Source organism: Misgurnus anguillicaudatus, chromosome 2, assembly GCF_027580225.2.
Source record: "Misgurnus anguillicaudatus chromosome 2, ASM2758022v2, whole genome shotgun sequence".
NCBI lineage: Eukaryota > Metazoa > Chordata > Actinopteri > Cypriniformes > Cobitidae > Misgurnus > Misgurnus anguillicaudatus.
The window spans coordinates 16,220,226-16,243,311 of record NC_073338.2 but is presented as its reverse complement, the minus strand read 5'-3'; the positions used below and the strand labels follow the sequence as shown (position 1 = coordinate 16,243,311).

Genomic DNA, 23,086 nt, shown 5'->3' with positions numbered 1-23,086 from the left:
ACAAACAACACTAATTGTAATTTCAAGTTGATTAAACTTAAAAATGTATATGCAACAAGGAACTTTTACAGTGTATCCTCTGGTACACATATTCAACAACATACGTCAGAACAACCTTACACGTAACAGTATGGAAATTACATAATTGTTTTAATGCAGTGGGTTTTCTCTGTTTTTTTAAGTAAAGTCAACTAAACAATTTTACAGTGCAACTGACTTCAACTCTCTCATGAGCATGCGTACAACTGTGGTTTATAAAGTTTGAAATATAAATGTTTTCTTTACAAAAACCAGTCACTTCACCTCATAGGACATTTAATAACTGTATGGATCAGTTTTTCTCAGTGGTGGCCGGAGACTTCTTTTTTCGATGGTGTTTGATGCGAAGTTTGTCACAACATACATGTAGCCCGTCGTGTGTCCCTTCTGCAGACCCATCTAAAGGGTTTATGATAAAAATGACGCTCGCGTTTGTCAGATACTCGCATAATCTCATGCGTAATTAGAGTTTACTGTTAAGGGAGTGTCTTGCGTGTATTTTGTGAACATGGGCGTCTCTTTTTATCATAAACGGTTGTGAACAGGTGATGCACATGGTTCACATGATGCAACAAACACATATGTTGACAACACAGGCAACACACATGACACTCCGAACACATATTTTGAATTTGCGCCCCTCGGATGAGCAGTCACGAGCCACCACTGTTTTTTCTTGGATGACTGTGCTTTTTAAAAATTTAAAAATGGGGCACTATCCAATGCCGTTATAATGTTGAATAGTGTCTGGATATTATTAAATAAAACTCTTATCATGTTCGGCCGAAAGAAGAAGGTCATATACACCTTTGATGGATTGATGGTGCGTAATATACAAGCTAATTTTTATTTTGGGGGAAACTATTCCTTTAATTTATTTCATTGTGTATTAACTCATTTAGAATTCTTTAAGTGCAACGGATATATTTTGGATGATTTTTTGGTACATAGCAATTACCTATTGAGTAAAAGTATCAAAGTACTTGTAACACTGGTCATATTCTTGCCACTACAGTTTATACAGATCCCAGACTTGTCTACCATTGGAATTATCCTATGCTCTTACTATACAGATGGATTATATTACAGCAGATGATAAGTGTCTTCTCGTCTGTGACCTACACAAATACAAGGCTTGATTTAAGTCGTCAGCAGTTTTCTCTTCATTTATTCCTTTAATGAGATTAACCAGGAGCAAATCCATCTACTTCAAGTACTTGGATCGAGCATTACTTGTCACATACAAGCACTTAATTTGGAAATATGCCCGATAGGTTTAACCTTCATGTGCAATGCCTACAATTCATATGATATTTTTCTGGTGATGGTTCATACTTTAAATAATCTGAAACTAGACTAATTTTTTTATTTGATCTTTTTTAATCAGAACACCTGCTGACTTTAGAGGTCAAAATATCCTCTAATGTTAATTTTTAACAATTGTCCCAGACAACATTTTGACAAGACTGACAGTTTGTCCGCCTGCGCCACATTTCCAGCATAAACCGATTGTATCTCAGATTTATCCCCAAGGTGTTTTTAGGACATCTTTGAGGCTAATGGAGGCTAATAGGCTTAGCACTTAGGGTGTATTGTCCGGTATGCTTACAGGCAAGGTTTGCTGAGGGTAAAACTCTAAACTCTGGGATTACCTCCAACACATCCCGTTAAAGTGCTGTATAGTCAGGACTAAGCTAATAGGATCTGAAGGGGGAATAGGGGCCCTGAAGGTAGTTTGGGGGTTGACTGACAGCAGGAGAGCTCACATACAGGTCAGCAGATGCAGATAGCAGACTGGTGGACTAACAGAGGGATTACAGGACTCAGATTTGGTTGGCTCCATTGGCAGCATAGATGGTTATACACACAGAGGAAAATCTCAGAGACATCTTCAATACTGAATGGTGCAGAATTCATCTCAAAGGGTAAGAAATGGATGGAGACTGTACTATAATATAGATGTTTTGTTTATGCATGAGAATAATCTTAGGAAAGATACAATGGGCAATATAGTTTTACTTTACAGTTAAAGTTTTAACGTCAATAGTAGTTAAAAAGTTGGCGTATACTGCAGGAAATAACAGATAACTGCGAGGTGTATTCCAAATTCAAACAAAAAACTACTTTGGAAGAAAAGTGTTATCATACTGGTTATAGTTTTTTAATCTTTCTCTTTCTTTCTTTCTTTCTTTCTTTCTTTCTTTCTTTCTTTCTTTTCTCAGGTTGACAAAAACAACGTGACAAAATATATTTTGCACCCGAGTGAGTAAAGAGGCAAACAAGTGAACAGGTAATACGTTACATGTTATCTACATTCTTTTGAACATTGAGGTTTACATTTTGGGATTAATGATATAATAGTCTTTAAAAGTGTCTTAAGTGTGCCATTTAAATTGGGTCTATTCAGATCAGAGTATGTTTGTGACTCAAAAATAAAAGTTGGATCAACTTTAAAAAATACTTTAATTGGTAACCTAAAATATTTAAACCTTTTCAACTTTTTCACTTAAAGTGAGAAAATACACCTTAATAAATGCTGGACGCTTTTCAACCCGGCAATGGATCAAAAAGGGATGAGCCCAGCCCACTGGGTTGTAATTTAACCAATGCTGGGTTATAATTTAACCCATGTTGGATTGTTTCAACCCAAAAATGATGGGTTATTTTAACCTACTGTTGGGTCAAATATAAACTTTTTTTGGGTTAACTGTAACTCAGCTTCTGCACTCGTCCCTTTTTGACCCAACGAAAATAACCCATTTTTAGTGTATAGGTTGAAAAAAAACATATATTTTTAGTGTATAGGTTGAAAAAAAACTTATATTTTAGGCATTACCAAGTTAGGTATTTTTAAGTTGATCCAAATATTACTTTTTACAGTGACATTTGAGGCCATTATGATGGATGGGATGATTTACATTACATTACATTACAATTTGGCAGACACTTTAATGGAAATCTATAGTGTATATAAGGTATATTTTATTGCTAGGCCTGTGTGTGTTCAGGATCAGTTGTGGATCTTTCGTATGAATTTGTATTCCTTTTTAAAAAAAAATTTTTTTTAATTCTACACTGTTAGTAAAGATGTAGTAAAGATGAAGAAATGTACTTTTATGCACTTTTATTTACTTTTAAAAACACTCTTTGCTCAATATCTTAACCAAAACGCATCAAAACTTTTCACAAATTCACAGGAGATCTTCTTCTGACAGTAAAAATATGATTAAGAACACAGATTGCTCGGTATAAATATATAAAGTAGCCGTGTTATAATTAACCCTGCGTTAGTTTGTGCCCTGCTCACCCCTACATAGTATTGTATATGTCCAATCTGTACAGACAGTTTGGATTTATCTTCTTATTTGACTAGACAATGACTTTAGTATGATTATTTATTAGTGATTATGTTACGTCTAATGTCTCGAGACAAGTAGCCGTCATTTTACCTATAGAACAAATATATTCCGGCCATAAGTAACCAAAATAAACTTGAATTTGGTTCAAATAACTTGCGAGATGTATGATATTCCATCAAGTTTTTTTGGTTTAATTATTTTTTATTTTTTATATTTATTTATTTATTATTATTGATTTTGGAGCTAGACATCTATTAAATTTTTACTGAAAGCTTATTTTAGCCTATAGAAGTCTGGGCTGTGTTTTAAATGGAAAATTGTTTGTTGGGAAGTCATTTTACAAACCTACATAGAATAGGCTTAGCGATTTACCTGAAAACGACATATTTTGAATTTTGTTTATAAATATATGCATATACCCAAAACACTAGAACAGAAACTCGTAAAAAATGTAAGTCGCTACATTATACGTTTGTGTCATTCAGTTTTGTGTGGCGTCACCAGGAAGGAGTTTGTGTCATGACTCCTCGCGAGCAGCTGAGGAAGATAACAGCGCTTGGAGATCAAGGTGGTATGGATGAGAAACACTGGTACAGATTGGTCAATGGGTTGTCTGCTGGAGGTAAGAGCTTTATGTCTTTTGATGATATTGAGAATTAACTTATGTGCAACTTCAAATCACTGACAGATTTCATAAACTGTAGTGTTTGCTCTATTGCTGAAACCGTAGAGTTGCGGCAGAGGCAAGAGCTCATGATGAGGAATCAGATGGCTATGACTCCACAGATCTTATCTCAGGGTCAACAGAGACTACCCACACAGTTTGATCACCGCTTCATGGAGAGGTCTGTTACCTTGAAACACGTCAAACAAGAACAACCAAAGCACTTTTGAACTGTTAACATATATCTTTTTGCAAGACTTTGATGCAGAATGACCGCTGTTATGTGCAGGGAGCTGGTGCCGCCCAATGAAATGGTATCAGCTGATGCCAGACAAATGCATATGGGTGCCCATCTTGGGCCACAGCTGGCACCAAATTCCAGTGGTATTCCAGGCCGAGGATTTCCAGGAACAGGTGATTATATACACTTTAATAATGTAGGAGAAAAGCTTACTAAATTTAACAAAATAACATTTTTTGTTCATTTACAGGTTATGGGTTTCTTCCAAATGAAACCATGGAGACGGTGGCCAGACGTCAAGAGTTAATTCACAAACAGAATATAGCCAGGTAACTTTCAGTGCATTTTCCCACAAATAGTTGTAAAGTGTAAATCAAATTAAATAAACTTGCATATAAATTTTTCTTGAATAAGGATGGAGATGAATGCTATCCTGCACCAAAAAGAGTTGGAGAATGCCCAACAGAAGGGTCTCATCGGCATGGACAATCCAATGATGTACCAGGGCATCCAACCCAATCCCATGGCCTTCAGGGGTCGTCAGCGACTTCCAGATGGCCACGATGTCTTCGTCCACCGCACCTCCCTTGAAGACCTGCATGCCAACAGTCTCCTCATGTCCAGCCCCTATCCACCAATCAGCACGCTGCAAAGGGAGCGAGGACGAAGGACAAACAGAAGAGCCAACAATCATAAGAGCTCCGACAGCAGCGTCGTTCTCGCCAAAGGCCAATCAGAAGAGAAGAACGTAGAGCAAAGTCCAGGAGGAGCTTCAGTGGAGGAGAAGGAAACAGAAGGAAAATGTGAGATGAGCGGTGAGGCCATCGCCAGCAAACCACACCAAACTAAAGCAGAAACTGACCTCACTTCGGGCAGCACCAGAAAAAGTTTCAAGGAAGTAGAGCCAGGGATTCACAAGGCGTGTGGACAGGAAAGCTGTCCAGAAGTTACCAACTGCAATGTTAGCAACAGCGAGAAAGATATATCCAACCCTTGCTCAGCTTTCCAAGACAAATTTTTGTACTCATCTGCCAGTGGTCCACTCACAAGCATGCCCTACATGTTTCCCATGCCTGGAAATGGACTTTTACCATTGGGTGTGTTCTTTAAAGTGTTTTTTATATGTAGTTGTTTATCTATTAATCTGTACTAATTTTTGCTAACATTTCTTTGTTTGGCTCGACCAGGAACTCCTAATATGTTTCTCAATGGAGAAGAGATGTCTTCACAGGAGGACATCCGGAAGTGGACGGTTGAGGACGTCTACAGTTTCATCAGTGGAATACCAAGTTGCTCTGAATATGCTCAGGTACTTTGTGTATGCTAATAGCCTGTACCTATAAGTTGCAATATTTAGATGTTAAAATTTGACACGTACATTGAATTCAATTACCTCTCATTTTTTTGTGTGCAGACATTTAAAGAGCATATGATTGATGGAGAAACATTGCCTCTTCTCACAGAGGAGCATCTCCTTGATACACTCGGGCTAAAGCTCGGCCCTGCACTCAAGATTCGAGCACAGGTATTTATAATGTTTGTAATGTTACGATGATGTACTGCACACTAGAAAGGATGTGCATTTTAAACCTATTCAGAGTTTAAAGACCTCAGACTGGAAAAATAATGGTCAAAATGCTGTAGGGTGCATGTTACCCTTTAAAAAGTACACATGTGTATACATATGTACATAAACACAACGGCTGCGTCTGAAAAAAGGTTACTTGTTGCCTCGCTGCCTCATGAGGCAATAACTTCAGAGGCATGAGGGCAGCTCAGAGAAACATTTTCGGACACACTTCATAGGCAGGGTGTTTGAAATATAAACAGAGAGCGCCTTTGTGACAACTAGTCACACATTTCAAAACTACAATACTAATTTTTTGCTAGAAATGCAATTAAAAGGTGTAAAAATTGAAAATATACCTTTATTTACACTTAATTCGCTTCCTTGGCCGCCATTTTATTTTTTCGAACTTGACCAGGCTCAACCAATCACGTTCTCATTGTACGCCCATGCAAGGAATTGTTGTGGGACAAGATAATCTCAGGAGTCAAGAAGTAAACAAACATTGGATTCGGACGTGCCTCAGAAGGCAGCATTTTAGAGTTTTCAGACGCAGCAAACAGCTTTAATAGGAAATAACTAAACTAGGGAAGGAAAACACACAGGTGAAGGGCGTAAACTAATAAGGAATAATTAACAGGGACACAGAGGCGGGGCTAGACTGGCCAAAGGAGAGTACAAGGCACACAATAACACAAGCCACGTGACTCTCCACACGAAAACAAAACAACAGTGAGGGCTGCCATGACCCTGTCACACAAAACAAGTAAAAAGACATACAAAGCTGACAGGATCATGACAGGTATTGCTGGGGGTTCCCCAAATATTGTTTGAATGCAAAAATATACACACACAATAATATGCTTTTATTATGGAGTTATACTCCATATAACTCAATGTACAAGCCGGAAATTAAGCTCTGTTTTTGCATAGGCCTACTAAAGGGTTAATAATGCCACATGGTGATCAACAGTAAAAATTATAAATTTCACCTTTTAGCAAAAGTAAAAAACACCAACATTCAAAAATGCATGATACAAAGGCGTCATAGCACTGCAATCAAAAAATGTGGTTATAATGGAAGTCAATGGGGCAAAAACAGCCACTAACAATAAATGAGGGAGAAAAAAATTAAAAACTGATGCTACACAAAAACTAAAAATGCTTCAAAGCCAATGTTTTTACCAATCTTTGGCATGCCCAAGACCGTGAAAAAGGATTTAAAAAAAATCCAGGTTACAATCACTTTTTATATCATTTTGTGTGTGTTTTTCCCCAAATCAGTGACATCACTTATAAACTTGACAATTAAAGAGTTAAAATCATGAAATTTTTGTGAAGATTTGGTAGTTTTGATCAGTACTAAGGTTGAATATCAGATTTAATTAAAAAAAATGAAAAAAATATTTATCCGATACATTTTTATAGGCGTTGAATTTAGTGGATGTTTTCATCCACTAACAACACGAAAGGGTAGTAAATTTGCCCACGGTATATAGTTGAGTTTTTCAAAGCATTTTCTTAAAATATATGTAAATATAAGATTTGTCACCAAAAAACATTCAATTTGCTAAAACAGAGAGAAAGTTGTGGCCAAATTTAGAGTAAAAGGGGTTAAGGGTTAAACTTTTTCTGTAGCTCAGTTGGTAGAGCCCTTGTGTTAACAGTGCAAAGGGTTGTGGGTTCGAGTCCCAGTAAGGTACATTGAATTCACGTTGCTTTGAATTAATGCTTCTGCCAAATGCATAAATATAAATATATAACTAACCGGCTAGTTTATCTTGTCTAGATCAGTTTGACAGCAAAATTGTGAAAGCAACAAATACATTCCATATAGAGGATTGACATTTTTATACTGAGATATGCATAGGTATGCATGCAAAGCCACGTTCCTTTCCTTAAAAACATGCAATTAATATTTGTTAGCAACTGCCAAACATTTAATGGTATTCATATTGTTTATTATACATTTTACAAATACACGGTTGTGTACCTCATGCATCCAAACTGATATTAAAAGATGTTTTAGAGCACAATATGTCCACAATGTATTAAGAAATTAAACGTGAATATTACATTAAAATCTATGTTAGATACTTCATTGTCTTGCCTTTAGCTTTATAGGATAAGACAGTAACTGCCTTAGAAACACGTATCCTTATTTTTCTTCAATATTTTATATTGTTTGATAACAAAAAAGAAGTATTAATTTTTTGATTAATCATGTTGAAATTATGAAAATTTCCCAGTCTATCTGAATTCATTATGGGTTGTTTTCAGCTGTCTCGTCGAACGGGTAACATGTTTTACAACATGATGAACCTGCCTTTGCCTGTGCCTGTATCTGGCTTACAGCCTCCACCTGAGAAAAATGGGGACAGGTCATCAGACATTAGCTCTCCTCTCATCTGCAACAGTGTGGAGATGCTCGGCAGTCCCAGAGACACAGACGCTCTTAAATCCACAGAGCCTGGGACTGAAACTGACAATCCCTCTCCTATACAATTGAGTGAGACCAACTGAAGAGGCTTTGAAGAACTACTGAACTATTCACCTTTAACCTTTAGTATCTGCAAGTCAACAAACCTCACTTGACTTGTAACTATGATGCTCCCAATTTTTTTTTTTTTTTTTGGCAACTCAGGAATTTGAGACACAGCACTGTGATCCTAGTTTATAAAAGGCACGAATGTCTACTTGATTATTCACTTTTAAACACAAGAATCCTTAGTATTTTGGCACCCATTTCATTGGGCTTGACAAATTCATATATGATGACACATTTTAATATGTTAAATGAACATTTCATTGGATTTTTAAATATTTATTATAAATCTATGTTATGTGCAGTGCATTAGGTTTGTATGTCTACAACAGAGTAAGAATGCCCATTAATTTTGTATGTATACTGTTTATATATTTTTGTAAATTATGTATTGTTCTCCAATTGTTTGCTGAATTAAAATAATTGATAAAGGTCATATCATTTTTATATTATTCAGGTTCTTTTTTGGTCTTGTAATAGTGATTTTAATATAAGGCACTTTCCATAAGGCTTCTTTTATAAAACTTTTATTTTTGTCCATATGAACTCTCAGAAGGTCAACCTAAATATGAATTACTGTTTTATTTATTTAATTTTTACAATTTTAATTTTGTCTGTTTGTTTTTATATGATGTTTGCAATTTTGTTATCAATGTACCAAAATGTAATAAATAGGCTACAACCCTGATGAATGTGATATTTTTACTAGCAATAAACATAAAGAACAATATTTTTGCATAGGAGTTATGCATCTATTGCTTAAAAAAGATTTTTGTTTGATACCAAAATATGTATTCATTGAAAGTGCCGTTATATTTCTTTTGTCTGCTAGCCAACTTTTGTGTGTCAAAGGGGTCAAAAGTTGTGTGTTTTTATTGCGCTGCGCAGATCGATCGGCGTATGACATCAAAGTTACACGGGAGCGATGCAGAAGCTGTGTTCTCGCGGTATTTTGACGTCATATTCAGATCGGTCTATGCAGACCGGTCGAACGCAACGTTTATTTAGCGAGCATCCCTTATCTCTCCTGTAAAGTAGATGGCAGCATTCATTTATGAGCATCCGAAGTGTCTAGTGAAGAAGCGACACCTCACGGTCTTTTCGTGTTATCGCGATATTTCCAATCTCGCCGCCGTTCGTGACCACGTCAAGGGAACACACAGAAGTTAGAAATCATGGCGGAGCGCAGGAGACACAAGAAGCGAATCCAGGTACCACATTTCACAAAACGGTTGCAGCCACATCCCAAACCTCCAATACGTGCGTTACATGAATTCGTTTATTGAACTGGTGTTTCGCTCGACATTGCGTACTACCCCGCGGGCTGATGTTTTTAGCACAACACTCAGTATCGAGAGGTGGATTATTTATCAGAGCTCGCACCCGCAGTTTTTGCGCCTCGCTTCAGTAACATACACCATTAATCTAAAGGTTTAGTCAGTTGTTTGGCAGATTTTATGGTGACTTGTCTTCGTTTTGATGCATCATCTAAAAGTAACGTTATCTGTCTGTATCGGTTGGCCATTTTAGCTGCTCGATTTGGTGGTTGTTCTCTCAAATGCTTAACAGATTTTACTCAATAACGATCATAATACATCAGCATTGCTTTTTTTACCACACGAGTGTTTGTATTGGTTAAGTTTTGTGTGTTTTTACAGACGGTACGTTGAGATGGCACTGCAGTATACAGCCAGATGGCATGCTGGCAGTCGGAAAATATCATTGCGAAATGTGACGTGTTAATTATGCATCACTCATATTTGGATAATAAACCGCATTATTTAAATGTTTGTTGTTTTGTATGCTGTCCTTAGCTCGCTGGGGACAGCAGCACCATTAGCCAAATGTCTCTTCACATTACATTTGTGCCCATTTCACATCCTTTCATTTAGATTTCTATATAACTGAATCAGTTTGTCTGTTAAATTTGGGCCACAATATATGCAGCCACTGACTGTATGTGTCATAAAACCTAACGAGTTGCTAACAATTTTAGGCGTCGAGTTTTCAACAAAGCTGTGATGACTTTGAATGTACCTGTGATGGCCAAAAAAAAGCTTCTTTGGCAGGCATCTCCTAAATTTAGGCTTTCGATAAAATATTGTATTTGAGAGACTTGCAGATGATATCTAAGAATAATGAAGTATTGAGTAATGATGTGTTTTCTTGATAGGAGAATCTGTCTTCATGTGTTTTAGTTTCTGCTCTTATGCAACAGGTTAAAATCCACTGTCATGCCAGTTTTTTACTGCTGATATTTTATGACATGTTTTTTGGTTGTATTATGGTCATCATGGATGCATTGTTCTTCAGTCAGTGGTGAACTTGGACACACTGGACAATTTGTACATCTTGCACGATCCATGGGAGAGCACAGACATAGGGACAGTGTCAAACGATATTTAACAACATGATCCTCAGAACATACACACTGGATGATTCGACCAGACCACGAGACCACATACATGGTGACTGTTATTATAACAGTTTCAAAGTGATGCAAGATCTCAAAGAAACGAGACATCAAACGTGTTTTGAGAAAAACAAATATTGTGTTAGTTCTTGCATGACACATTACAGTATAAAAGCACTTTTACTGTTACCATAGTTGTCCAAGTCGATAATCTTTCTCAAAAATCAGCAGACCGATATTTTTGTTAAAATTATTTTTATATATTTGATGTTTTCGATTTTGGATCTGGGAGGCTCCTACGCGATCGGAAGCAGCAAATCGGAATGAAACTACTTTTTGAAAAAAATGGTTGCAGTAAAACACTAAACTAGGGATGCACGATATATCGGCCGACATATCGTTATCGGGCGATAACTGCTTATTTTTAATATTATCGGTTATCCGTCTGATAGCAAAATTAGGCCGATAAATGAAAGCCGATAAATGATGGATTATTTTGGTTTGTTGAACCACTTCACTTGCTCATTGCTGGCCATGTGGAGTATTGATTAGGGGTGCCACGGTTCACAAAACCCTCGGTTCGGTTCGTATCACGGTTCTATGGTCACGGTTCTCGGTTCAGTACGGTTCTTGTTGTTATTTTTTTTAACACTCCAGAAATGTATTATCTTATTAATGTATTAATTATCCATAATTTAGAATACAGTATTAAAAAAAGTTATATCATGTAATCATGCACAAACTGAATTTGACTTTAAGCACATTATTGGGAACATCCCTGTGGAAAGCCAGGCGAGATTTTGACACAGCGAGAGGGAAGACATTGATGATTTCAACATGCTTTTCATTTATTTGGCAAAAAAGAGAATGTGTATTGCCATCTACATGAACTTTGTGTGCATTTTTAGCACACAAAGATAACTTGCATTTATCAAAATGCCAACTTCAGTGTAGCTTTAAGATTTATCGAGAGGCTGCTTAAATACTGCAGAGAGAATATGTGAACGAGAGAGAAACATAACGTTTACACCTGTAATATTTAAATCCGTCTCTTTTTGTCCACTTTTGACCATTTCTGTCCTGATTACTTTAAGGGGCAGTTTATGAAATAAGATCGCGCAACTTTCACACGCTAGCAAAATGAAACTACGCGGAAATCAGCCGCTTTCGTTTTATCAACGAAAGGCTAAAAATAGAGCTGAATACGAAAAGACGTAAAACAGTGTTCATTACCTCAGATTAGATAAATGGTCAGAGAGAAGGCTGTCGCGTGTGGCTGTATCTATTGTTTTATTTCCGCTGTCATCATAGGTAACATGAAATAAAAAATGTTTCCACACACCAAACTTATACGACGCTGGCGCATCCCCCTGCTTTCTGTGACATAGCATGAAGATGACACGTGTTGCGGGCTCAAGAAGAGTATGCTAGTCTAGCGCTAAGACAAGATGTCCGCAGCCTGGGAGTTTTTCATTGTGAAAATAATATGAATATTTATCGGCCTATATATATATATATATCGGTTATCGCCCCCCAAATATAAAGAGTTATCGGTATCGGCCAAAATTTCCGTATCGGTGCATCCCTACACTAAACATGTCACGCCGCCTTTCGATCACTGAGGATGTTTTAGCAGTATACATACTGGGAACTATGTTCTTAGAGGGTGAAGCACTGCTACTTGGGCGGTGTGATTTGCTCGTGGCACCCGAGAAGCCCCTGGTGAGGAGCAGAGAGTTCGGTCAGAGTTGTGCAAATCACTCCGCCCAAGTAGCAGTGCTTCGTCTTCAGAGAATATAGTTTCCATTATGTATACTGTTAAAAGATAGCTGTGTCTCATATCACCTTGTTATTTGTACACTGTGTGACTATACAAATCACAACACATAAATAGGAAAATGTTTGCTTTATTTTGTCACTTATTGGGAGCAGTATGCTAGCTAAAGCCATTCACTTCCAGTCTTTGTGCTAAGCTAAGCTAGCTGGGGCTGCGTCAGACAGAGTTACAGCATGCACGGAGATGAGAAAGGTATGTATGGACTTATCTAACAGTGAATAAGCTAAATTCCCAATTTAGTTTCAGATTCTTGATTCAGCTCAATGAATATAGATTATATAGAATATTATATTATATTAGAATATAGACTGAATGAATGAATGACAGGCTCGCCCCTCGCTCCTTGGTAAAATCGCGCAAGGGGGAAAAAAAGGTGGAGAAGACTAGTAATTAGATTAGCGTTAATCTTACGTTCAATGTTTGCAGAAATAATATTGGAAAAAATCGATTCATGGCCTGTGAGAATCGATTTTAAATCAAACACAGAAAAAAAGATTAATCGGGAAAAAAATTGTGCTAGAAGTCAGGACCGATTTAAAAACATAGGTCTATAGGTGGAGAGTATAAGGTCTTCTGTGGCATGCTCGAACACACGCAACCACATGAGCTTCTACACCACAAAAGCAATCGAGTCAAATGCGTTTTCAATTACCTCTGAATGTGGTCGAAAGTGGATGAGTTCAAAACATTTTACATCTCATTTACACCTGTATTTAGCATCATACCCTTGTGATCTGATCAACCAAAATGCATCTTAATAACAGGTGTAAACTGGTACTTAAACAGTCTACGTCACAGCATTTTGTACTCCAACTGTTTGCTTGCTTCTCAGTTTGTGTCCAGACTAGGCATGGGCCGGTATAAGATTCTGGTGGTATGATAACTTTTAGCAAAGATACCACAGTTTCACAGTGTTGCAGTATTGCCTTTGTAACCCTAAAATGTGTTATTTTCAAATGCCAGGTAAAGATAAAGCCTTTCAATTATAATATGCTTTAAAACATATATAATATTTTTGTAATGTAAATTAAATGTAAACATTAGGGATGCACCGAATCCAGGATTCGGATTCGGCCGAATACTGGGCTTTTTGACGGGGTTCGGGTTCGGCCGAATCCTAGATTTTTTTTCCACCGAACCGAACCCTAGGCTTGCGCTACGCTGGTCGACGTCACGCGGCCGTTGATTACACACATCGGGTGCTGACGTGGAGATGAGCTTTTTCTTTCGGTGAGCCTTAGGGGCTGGACACGCCAAAACTTTTAAACACGGCTGAAAACGCCTTGAGGACGCCAAATGCCAGCTGTTTTTCAGCCGAGCGCTTGGTAGCTGTGATGCTTCAGCTGTGAGCCGGTTGGTTGCTGTGGTAATGTCCCGCTCCTCATCCACTGTAATTGGACGGCCGTGTGAAAACTGACATTGACGAGCGAAGCTTCTCACTCAAAGTTAAATATAGTTTTCAGCGCGGAGCTGCTTGCTTATTGGAAAAACGAGCGTGTCGCAACGCATCGCTTTCATTATGCATAGACTTATGGTAATTGTCAAAATAGTTTTCCAACTTGTCATCCTGGCATAATGTACAGTTAAAATAAATAAAATGAAAAATACACTGCTGTGGACGTGGTTTACTACATTAATGTGCTTTACTGTGTTAATGGAATAAGGATGCGAGTAGGATTCGGTATTCGGTTTCGGCCGAATCTAAAACGGTGGATTCGGGATTCGGCCGAACCTAAAAAATCTGGATTCGGTGCATCCCTAGTAAACATCAAATCAATCACATGACTTAATGATTTAAGGAATTTTGTATAAACACAACATACCTTGGAGATGGTATCACAGAACATTTTAGTGGTTTTGAAACCTTGACTGTTTAAAACCTCGGTATACCTTGAAACCAGAAACCGGCCCATGCCTAGTCCAGACTCAACCAGATAAAATGCACCTGGATATTTCACACTTACTCTACTGAGAGCAGTGTTTCTCAACCCTGGTCCCATGTGGCACACCTACACTACACATTTTCCAATTCTTCCTTTTCAAACACTCCACTCAAAAGCTTATTAGTAGAGATGTGAGAGACATCCAAAATGTCCACAGTTGGTGGACCTTCAGGGAACAGGGTTGGGAAACGCTGGGTTATCTAAAGCCAGCAGCCTGTCAAATATCTTAGGGATTGTCCAATATATTGCAGTGGCCGTTATATATGATGATATTTGCCATTTCGACTGATAAGTCTTTTCCTAAATTAGCTGTTCCTAATGAAAGGACATTCAGATAAGACACTAAAGCCAACATCTAATCTGACCAATCGTTATTTGCTTAATGTGATGTTACATTGTGTTACATGCGACAACACCTGCAGCCAAATCTTTTTCGAACAGTAGCGTCAGCATGAGGTGTCAGGTGCGCAACCCAGCATTAGCTGTACTGTAAACACAACTGAAAACATTTTACCTTATCTTACAAAAACCTCATTCACACAGCGCTTTGGTCCCAGAAAATAACAAATGCAGTAACATTTATGGAAAGCATTGTATGTGAAGAAATGGCAAAAACAATGCCGAAAGGGGCGTGTCGTAATGAGGATGCGCATGTCATCGCAACAAGAAGTTATGGTTCAGCTCTTTAATATGGGAGGATTTCAATGAAGTTTAACATTTACGACAAGAAATGTCTGCAAACTGGACTGAAGCAGAGATCATTCGCCAGCATGCTAAAAGAACAGCGCATCACATGCTCTTTTATTATACAAAAATGCATGCGCGTTGTTTCACGAGAGAGAAATTACGGATCATTTGCTAACTTTAGACACTGCTGAAAAACATACCAAGTGCAGGACTTTAAATACATTACGTGTCTTTACGGGATCTTTACAGAATGCATGTGTGAATGCACACTAGGGCTGCACGATTTGGGCAATTTTTCCCATTGCGGTTATTGATGCTAATATTGCGGTGTGCGATTGCGATTATACTAAATGGTATCATGAGTCAACTTGATGGGTTTTAAGGAAAATCCACACACAGTTTAGTGATAATGCTAAAATGTGTATTTGTAAAACTATAAATGTTTTCGTATTGCCATGTGATGTAGCAACTGCTCAGTGTCAGTAATCCTAAATCCAATATACCCCTATACAACAGACGTAGAGTTTTTTTTTGCTACCAGATCACTGTCAACCTCCTCTGCATCCATCTTCGCTCTTGTATAAGTGACGACGCACACCACACACGTGCATGCCACACGTGCACTGCCTTTTTTGTTTGTTTTTCTTTTTTTAAACAGCAAGGAAAATCATCAAACTGTTATCAGAAAGTTTGTGTTAACAAGTCCACACATTTATTTATTTAATATAATTGCAACATTTTGCTGTCATATAATCGCACAGGCTGACATCGCGATTGCGATGCGATTAATTGTGCAGCACTAATGCACACACAGATTCCAGAAAATCATTAATGAACCAAAATCAAATAATCCCAGATGCATTTTCCGTAATCTCTTTGTGAAAAGAGCTAAACAGTCCCAAATCGTGTGACTTTTCAATTCCTCTTTATTTTGCACTAAAGCGTATTCACTTTATTCATACAAATGCTTAGCAAATGTTTTTTGAGCACGAGTGATTTCAATGTTAAGTCAATGTGAAGACGCGTTGACGCGCGTCTGGAGGTCGCACGGCGCGGTAGACCTGATTCTGCCTCATTCGCGTGTCTAGTTTGCGTGAATGGTGCGAATTAAGTGTTGCCGCGGGAAACTCGAGAGTTGAAAAATTGCTACTTTGGCGGGAAAGCGCTCTGCGTTAACCAATCAGGAACTTGCTCTAGTAGTGACGTGATTTCAGGATGCAGAAGCCTCTCCCATGATGCGAATTTCCTCGTGAATGTCGCGACTAGCATTTCACACGCGGCTCTGACGCACGAATGAAGCGAGTTAACTCAAAATTCTCAAACTAGATGCGGTAGACGTGAATATGACGCCTCAAACGCAACTGGTGTGAACCCACAGTTGGTACATTTGTGTTATATCAGACATTGCTTTTTTAAAATTGGCATCGGCAATTAAAAAAACGGTTACAGTTTATTTTACGGCAACACAGTTACAGTGTAATTATTAAGTAATAATCATCAACAACATGTACTTACTATAGGGTTAGGATTAGGGTTTGGTTTAGGGTTAGTTGCATGTATTATGCATAATTAACTGTTATTACTATAATAATTACATGTAGCATTGTGTAACAAAGACACCGTTATCAAAAAACCATATCGGTCGACCACTAGAATCTAGCACAGCACACAACTATTACCATGACTAGTGCAAAAGTGTAGTATGAGCAGTGTAGTACATTCTTATCTCTCAAATCAGACAAAAACAAACATTGTTAAAGTAAAAGTCCAAAGGAGTCTCAGTCAAACTGTCAGCATCAACCCCCAGATTACTACCTTTTTTTCTTGTTTTTCTCTCTCTGAATCATACAAAAGACATTTTGTCCAAATGGAGTATGACTGGAGTTTTGTGGAGCTCGGACACTGACTTAAAAATATCTACGTACCAAGACTTTAGGATTAAATGCGAGCTATCCCCGGTAGTCATTCAATGCATCAATTATGCCTCTATAGCCACCTATTGAATTGTAATATGGGAAGTTTTGCATATTGTGGTAACATAGCCCCATAAAGCAGGTCAATGGAGACACATTTAATCTGCAGCACAGACCAAACAGAAAAATCACAGTATACCCCATTTACACATTGTACAGATACATTGAGTACTTGCTTCAGCTGCCTGATTCAATTCGTGTTTGTAGGGCTCACTGCATTTTATTGTCCTTATTCAATAAATAGGATAACTCTCTGAAAACTCAAATTAATATTTTGTGTCCAGGCAACTAGAGTAATGTACAGTCAGCTGGTCAGTATAGCTAAAAATAAACCCTGCTGGTTGATACAAGCTACAGATATTCATCAATATGTGTATAGTTTATTAGAGCCAGCAAATGCCTGTATATTATCACTTACATAATCTGATTATATAATCTGTATCACTCACTGGACACCAGAGTTGTCCATTTATTGACACATCTTGAATTAAATAAATTAATTGAATAAATTATGAGGTTAAACACCTTCTGTTTGACCATTTATTTAGAAAAGCATAATTTTAAGTAGTTCAGGCCTTATTTTGTTTCCTATTCACAAGAGTACCTTTAGTTTTTTCATAGACACTTTTTTTAACATCTTGATCTTTCTTTTCAGGAGGTCAGTGAACCTACCAAGGAGGAGAAGGCAGTGGCCAAATACCTGCGTTTTAACTGCCCCTCTAAATCCACCAACGTGATGGGACATCGAGTGGATTACTTTGTCGGTCAGTGTCTTCATTTGTGCCCCATTCATTTAATATATTTGTATAGTTTTAGCTACAGCATCTTTTATTGCTGTCACTAAATGAAAGAATTGTTTCTGTGTTCATCAGCATCTAAAGCGGTCGACTGTCTGCTGGATTCAAAGTGGGCCAAAGCAAAGAAGGGAGAAGAGGCTTTGTTCACAACCAGAGAGTCTGTGGTGGATTACTGCAACAGGTGCATTATATTCCCATACATGTTTCTCTTATTTGATCATGTATGACCCTGTCTGTGAAATCCAGATTAAAGTCTTATAATCTAATTATTAGGAGCATCAAAGTTTGATTTCAATGTTTGACTTCAATGTTTGACATGACCTTACTCGGTCAATATTAAAGATATCAAGGGTATATTTTCACAGAATGAGATTTACATTATGTAGAAAAGAGTAAATCACAAAAAAACTGTTTTTCATATGCAGGGTCAAATGTGCTGTTGAATTTATTTGATACTTAAAACAGTATTAGTCTAAATTATACTTTGTATGTTATATGTATGTATATTATTATTATTATTATTATTATTATTATAAATGGATAATTACATGTTTATTTTAATGAAAATGTATATTGAAATGATTAAATATTGTGTGCCATTTGCTACCATTAAAGGAATAGTTTAGCAAAAATAAAAATGACCCCATGATTTACTCCCTTAAGCCATCATCAATGTACAGTGAGGAAAATTAAGTATTTGAACACCCTGCAATTTTGCAAGTTCTCCCACTTTGAAATCGTGGGGGGGTCGGAGATTGTCATCGTGGGTGCATGTCCACTGTGAGAAATCCAGAAATCACAATATATGATTTTTTAACTATTTATTTGTATGATATACCTGCAAATAAGTATTTGAACACCTGTCTATCAGCTAGAATTTTGACCCTCAAAGACCTGTTAGTCTGCCTTCAAAATGTTCACCTCCAATCCATTTATTATCCTAAATTAGATGCGCCTGTTTGAGGTCGTTAGCTGCATAAAGACACCTGTCCACCCCATACAATCAGTAAGAATCCAACTACTAACATGGCCAAGACCAAAGAGCTGGCCAAGACCAAAGAGCTGTCCAAAGACACTAGAACTAGAGCAAAATTGTACACCTCCACAAGGCTGGAAAGGGCTACGGGGAAATTTCCAAGCAGCTTGGTAAAAAAAGGTCCTCTGTTGGAGCAATCATTAGAAAATGGAAGAAGCTAAACATGACTGTCAATCTCCCTCGGACTGGGGCTCCATGCAAAATATCAACTTGTGGGGTCTCAATGATCTTAAGAAAGGTGAAAATCAGCCCCAAACTACACGGGAGGAGCTGGTCAATGACCTGAAAAGAGCTGGGACCACCGTTTCCAAGGTTACTCTTGGTAATACACTAAGACGTCATGGTTTGAAATCATACATGGCACTGAAGGTTCCCCTGCTTAAACCAGCACATGTCCAGGCCCGTCTTAAGTTTGCCAATGACCATTTGGATGATCCAGAGGAGTCATGGGAGAAAGTCATGTGGTCAGATGAGACCAAAATAGAACTTTTTGGTCATAATTCCACTAAACGTGTTTGGAGAAAGAAGAATGATGAGTACCATCCCAAGAACACCATCCCTACTGTGAAGCATGGGGGTGGTAGCATCATTTTGGGGGTGTTTTTCTGCACATTGGACAGGGCGACTGCACTGTTAAAAAGAGGAAGACCGGGGCCATGTATTGCGAGATTTTGGGGAACAACCTCCTTCCCTCAGTTAGAGCATTGATGATGGGTCTAGTCTGGTTCTTCCAACATGACAATGACCCCGAAGCACACAGCCAGAATAACCAAGCAGTGGCTCTGTAAGACGTACTGTATATCAAGGTTCTGGCGTGGTCTAGCCAGTCTTCAGACCTAAACCCAATAGAGAATCTTTGGAGGGAGCTCAAACTTCGTGTTTCTCAGCGACAGGCCAGAAACCTGACTGATTTAGAGAAGATCTGTGTGGAGGAGTGGGCCAAAATCCCTCCTGCAGTGTGTGCAAACCTGCTGAAAAACTACAGGAAACGTTTGACCTCTGTAATTGCAAACCAAGGCTACTGTACCAAATATTAACATTGACTTTCTCAGGTGTTCAAATACTTATTTGCAGCTGTACCATACAAATAAATAGTTAAAAAATCATACGTTGTGATTTCTGTTTTTTTTTTTTTTTTAGATTATTTCTCTCACAGTGGACATGCACCCACAATGACAATTTCAGACCCCTCCATGATTTCTAAGAAAGCACCAATTACTACCATTATAAAGCTTGGAACAGCCACATTTTTTTTTTTAAATAACTTTGATTGTGTTCATCTAAAAAAGGTTTTTATATACATTGAGGATGGCTTGAGGGTGAGTACATCATGGGGTAATTTGCATTTTTGCCAGAACTATCCCTTTAAATTGTATTGTATCATGCACACGTGTCACTTAAACTGCCGATCGACCCGCAGACTCCTGAAGAAACAGTTTTTCCACCGGGCCCTTAAAGTGATGAAGAAGAAGCCAGAAAAAGACGTAAAGAAGGAAAAGGAAAAAGAGAAAGAAAAAGAGAAGGCCAAAAGTGACAGCGGCAAAGAGGAGGAGAAAAAGGGCAAAAAAGAGAAGGACAAAAAGAAAGAGCCTGAAGCTGCAGACGCAAAGAAAGACAAAAACGACGACGCCAACCCTTACGGAATAAATATGTGTTGTATTTGAGGTCGTTTTGTGTTTCATGGCTTCTTTCTGTACATGTAGGACGACAGTCCAGGATCTCCAAAGAAAAAGAAGGATGTGAAGAAGAAATTCAAGCTGGAACCTCATGACGACCAGCTGTTCTTAGATGGCAATGAGGTTTGATTGAGAATTATGACTGATGCTTATGTAGTTGTCAAAATGATATGACTGTTTAATGCGTTGTCTTTCCTACAGGTTTATTTTTGGGTATATGATCCAGTCCACTTCAAAACCTTTGCCATGGGATTGATTCTCGGTAGGATGTTCGCTCTTTCACTTTGGCTGGTGTGTTACATCACCGTCTCGTGTCTCATTCAGCCCTCTTTGTTTGTTTATTTGCAGTCATTGCCGTTATCGCAGCCACTTTGTTCCCTCTGTGGCCGGCTGAGATGAGGGTGGGTGTGTATTACCTGAGCGTGGCAGCGGGATGCTTTGTCGCCAGTATACTTCTCCTAGCTGTTGGTACGGCTTTCAGGCATCTTACCAGTTGCGCATCGTCGTTGCATTCTTATTATTAATTTCTTAATTCCACTTTGCAGCTCGCTGTATCCTGTTCCTGATCATCTGGCTGGTGACCGGCGGCCGTCACCACTTCTGGTTCCTGCCGAACTTGACGGCAGACGTGGGCTTCATCGACTCCTTCCGGCCTCTCTACACGCACGAGTACAAGGGCCCGCGCTCCAAGAAATCCAGCAGCGAGAAATCAGAAAACAAAGATGGGGAATCCAGCAAGAAATCGGACAGTGATGATAAATCGGACGGTGAGAAAAAAGACGGTGAGGAGGAAGAGGACGAAGACGAGAACAAGGAAACTGAGGCGGCCGAAGGACACGGGGAGCGCCATTCGGACACGGACAGCGACAGACGAGAGGACGACGGTTCGCAGCACAGCAACGGCAATGATTTCGAAATGATCACAAGAGAAGAGCTGGAACAGCACACAGAGGAGGATGAAGAAGAAGAGGAGGAGGAGGAAGAAGGGGAAAGCGAGACAAAGCCCTTGACTGTCCAGACATAAACATTTGGACTCATGCCGCACACATACTCCCATTCTCCATGTGGACCTGCTGACGTACTTCCGTCATGTTCAGAAGATGTTTCCCATTTCTATTCTGGCTGCGATCTTCCTCCGTGAACACAGACAGGCTAAAAGGTTAAACCCGAGCGGAAAACGGCTGTCATGACAATGGAAAAATTGCAAAAGCTGTTTCGTTTCCCTAAATATGCTTTCCAGCTATGGATGCAATGGTGCGAGACTCCCTGACCCCGTCCCTCCAACCGGTTTATACTTTCTTTTTCTCTCTCTCTCTCTCTTTCTTTTTGTTAACGTCATTTAATGTCAAGCGTTTGTTTCATACATGTCAGTAATGTTAAGCTTCACAATGCTTTTCAATGATTCGATTCTAAAAATTATTTTGGGTTTGTGTCAAGGCGTCCTAGACTGGTGTGGTTGTGTTAGTTTTTTTTCTCTTGTACCGTAAATCTGAATTGGATCATTCGGATGGACCAACATTTTGTCTTCGATACCTTACGAGTGTTAATATCATTTTAAACAGATCTCTTAATGGCACTTTTGAATGAGCTAGGACACATTTCGAGTTGTGTATGCATCCGTCGTACGCTCTGTCTCATATGTTAATGTTTCACGGCTAGTTGAGGTTAAGCTTCGTGACCCTGATGGAAAACAATCCTTGTTAAAGTGATGTAATAAATTGGAGTATCTGTGACTGTGGTAGTAAGCAGTTATTAAAAAAGCCATTTTCAAAAGTGGAAACCACATTCACATTTGTGCCAAATTAATATGAATAGCTCATACAACTCTCAACTAATTCTGTTTAGCTGGTTAATACATATTTTGCCACATTTCTCTCCTTTAAATATTTAGTCAAAGCTGTTTTTCACTGATTTTACAGGTCGCTCAGTCGCACATTATTCTCTCATCTCTTGTTAAAACTTTGGGCAGCGAGATAAAACACCTTTACCCAAAGGTTTGTGGTCCAAAACAGCCTGTTTGTTGTTCTGTGTTTTAATAGAGCTGAGGTCCAATACTGTCTTTCTTTACATAGGATCGAGTGTTATTTTACAATAGCTCATACTGAGGATTATATTTAAGAGATAAAATACAAGTGTATCGATTATATATGGATTCTATAAATGTAGATGTTTAGTCATGCCAGCAGTCAGGTGGTGATTCTCTCTGTTAAACATGATCTGTATTTTATAATGCCAGAAACCCAGGTTTTTCTTTTGTGTATTTTATATATACAAATATTACAACCACCAATAAAAAGACTTTAAAAAGG

The 23,086-nt window shown here is 38.3% G+C and overlaps 2 protein-coding genes across 4 annotated transcripts; both read left to right on the top strand.

Moving 5' to 3' along the window:
* Positions 1–585: 585 nt before the first annotated feature.
* Positions 586–8,937, top strand: samd7 (sterile alpha motif domain containing 7). 3 transcript variants are annotated; one of them, XM_073873677.1, is made up of 10 exons: positions 586–1,964; positions 2,262–2,329; positions 3,903–4,020; positions 4,129–4,243; positions 4,352–4,476; positions 4,554–4,632; positions 4,718–5,400; positions 5,491–5,612; positions 5,718–5,828; positions 8,151–8,936. In XM_073873677.1, exons 3-10 carry the CDS (start codon positions 3,918–3,920, stop codon positions 8,391–8,393), a joined length of 1,581 nt encoding a protein of 526 aa, XP_073729778.1. In that variant the 5' UTR covers positions 586–1,964; positions 2,262–2,329; positions 3,903–3,917; the 3' UTR covers positions 8,394–8,936. The 3 variants fall into 3 exon arrangements, with proteins under 3 accessions (XP_073729778.1, XP_073729782.1, XP_073729786.1); XM_073873681.1 differs by having other exon boundaries at positions 3,884–4,020; XM_073873685.1 differs by lacking the exon at positions 586–1,964 and having other exon boundaries at positions 2,315–2,329; positions 8,151–8,937.
* A 481-nt stretch (positions 8,938–9,418) lies between these two features.
* Positions 9,419–23,086, top strand: sec62 (SEC62 homolog, preprotein translocation factor). Its single transcript, XM_073873692.1, has 8 exons — positions 9,419–9,626; positions 17,924–18,032; positions 18,141–18,246; positions 20,522–20,729; positions 20,811–20,900; positions 20,979–21,039; positions 21,126–21,245; positions 21,323–23,086. Exons 1-8 carry the CDS (start codon positions 9,591–9,593, stop codon positions 21,799–21,801), a joined length of 1,209 nt encoding a protein of 402 aa, XP_073729793.1. The 5' UTR covers positions 9,419–9,590; the 3' UTR covers positions 21,802–23,086.

What these genes read in the sequence shown, in the direction of transcription:
- samd7 (XM_073873685.1), top strand. Translation starts at nt 3,918, where the DNA reads ATGACTCCTCGCGAGCAGCTGAGGAAGATAACAGCGCTTGGAGATCAA. An exon ending in CAATGGGTTGTCTGCTGGAG is followed by an intron (nt 4,021 to 4,128) that starts GTAAGAGCTTTA and finishes CTGAAACCGTAG; the next exon opens with AGTTGCGGCAGAGGCAAGAG. An exon ending in CACAAACAGAATATAGCCAG is followed by an intron (nt 4,633 to 4,717) that starts GTAACTTTCAGT and finishes TTCTTGAATAAG; the next exon opens with GATGGAGATGAATGCTATCC.
- sec62 (XM_073873692.1), top strand. Translation starts at nt 9,591, where the DNA reads ATGGCGGAGCGCAGGAGACACAAGAAGCGAATCCAG. An exon ending in GTGGTGGATTACTGCAACAG is followed by an intron (nt 18,247 to 20,521) that starts GTGCATTATATT and finishes ATCGACCCGCAG; the next exon opens with ACTCCTGAAGAAACAGTTTT. An exon ending in TATACTTCTCCTAGCTGTTG is followed by an intron (nt 21,246 to 21,322) that starts GTACGGCTTTCA and finishes TCCACTTTGCAG; the next exon opens with CTCGCTGTATCCTGTTCCTG.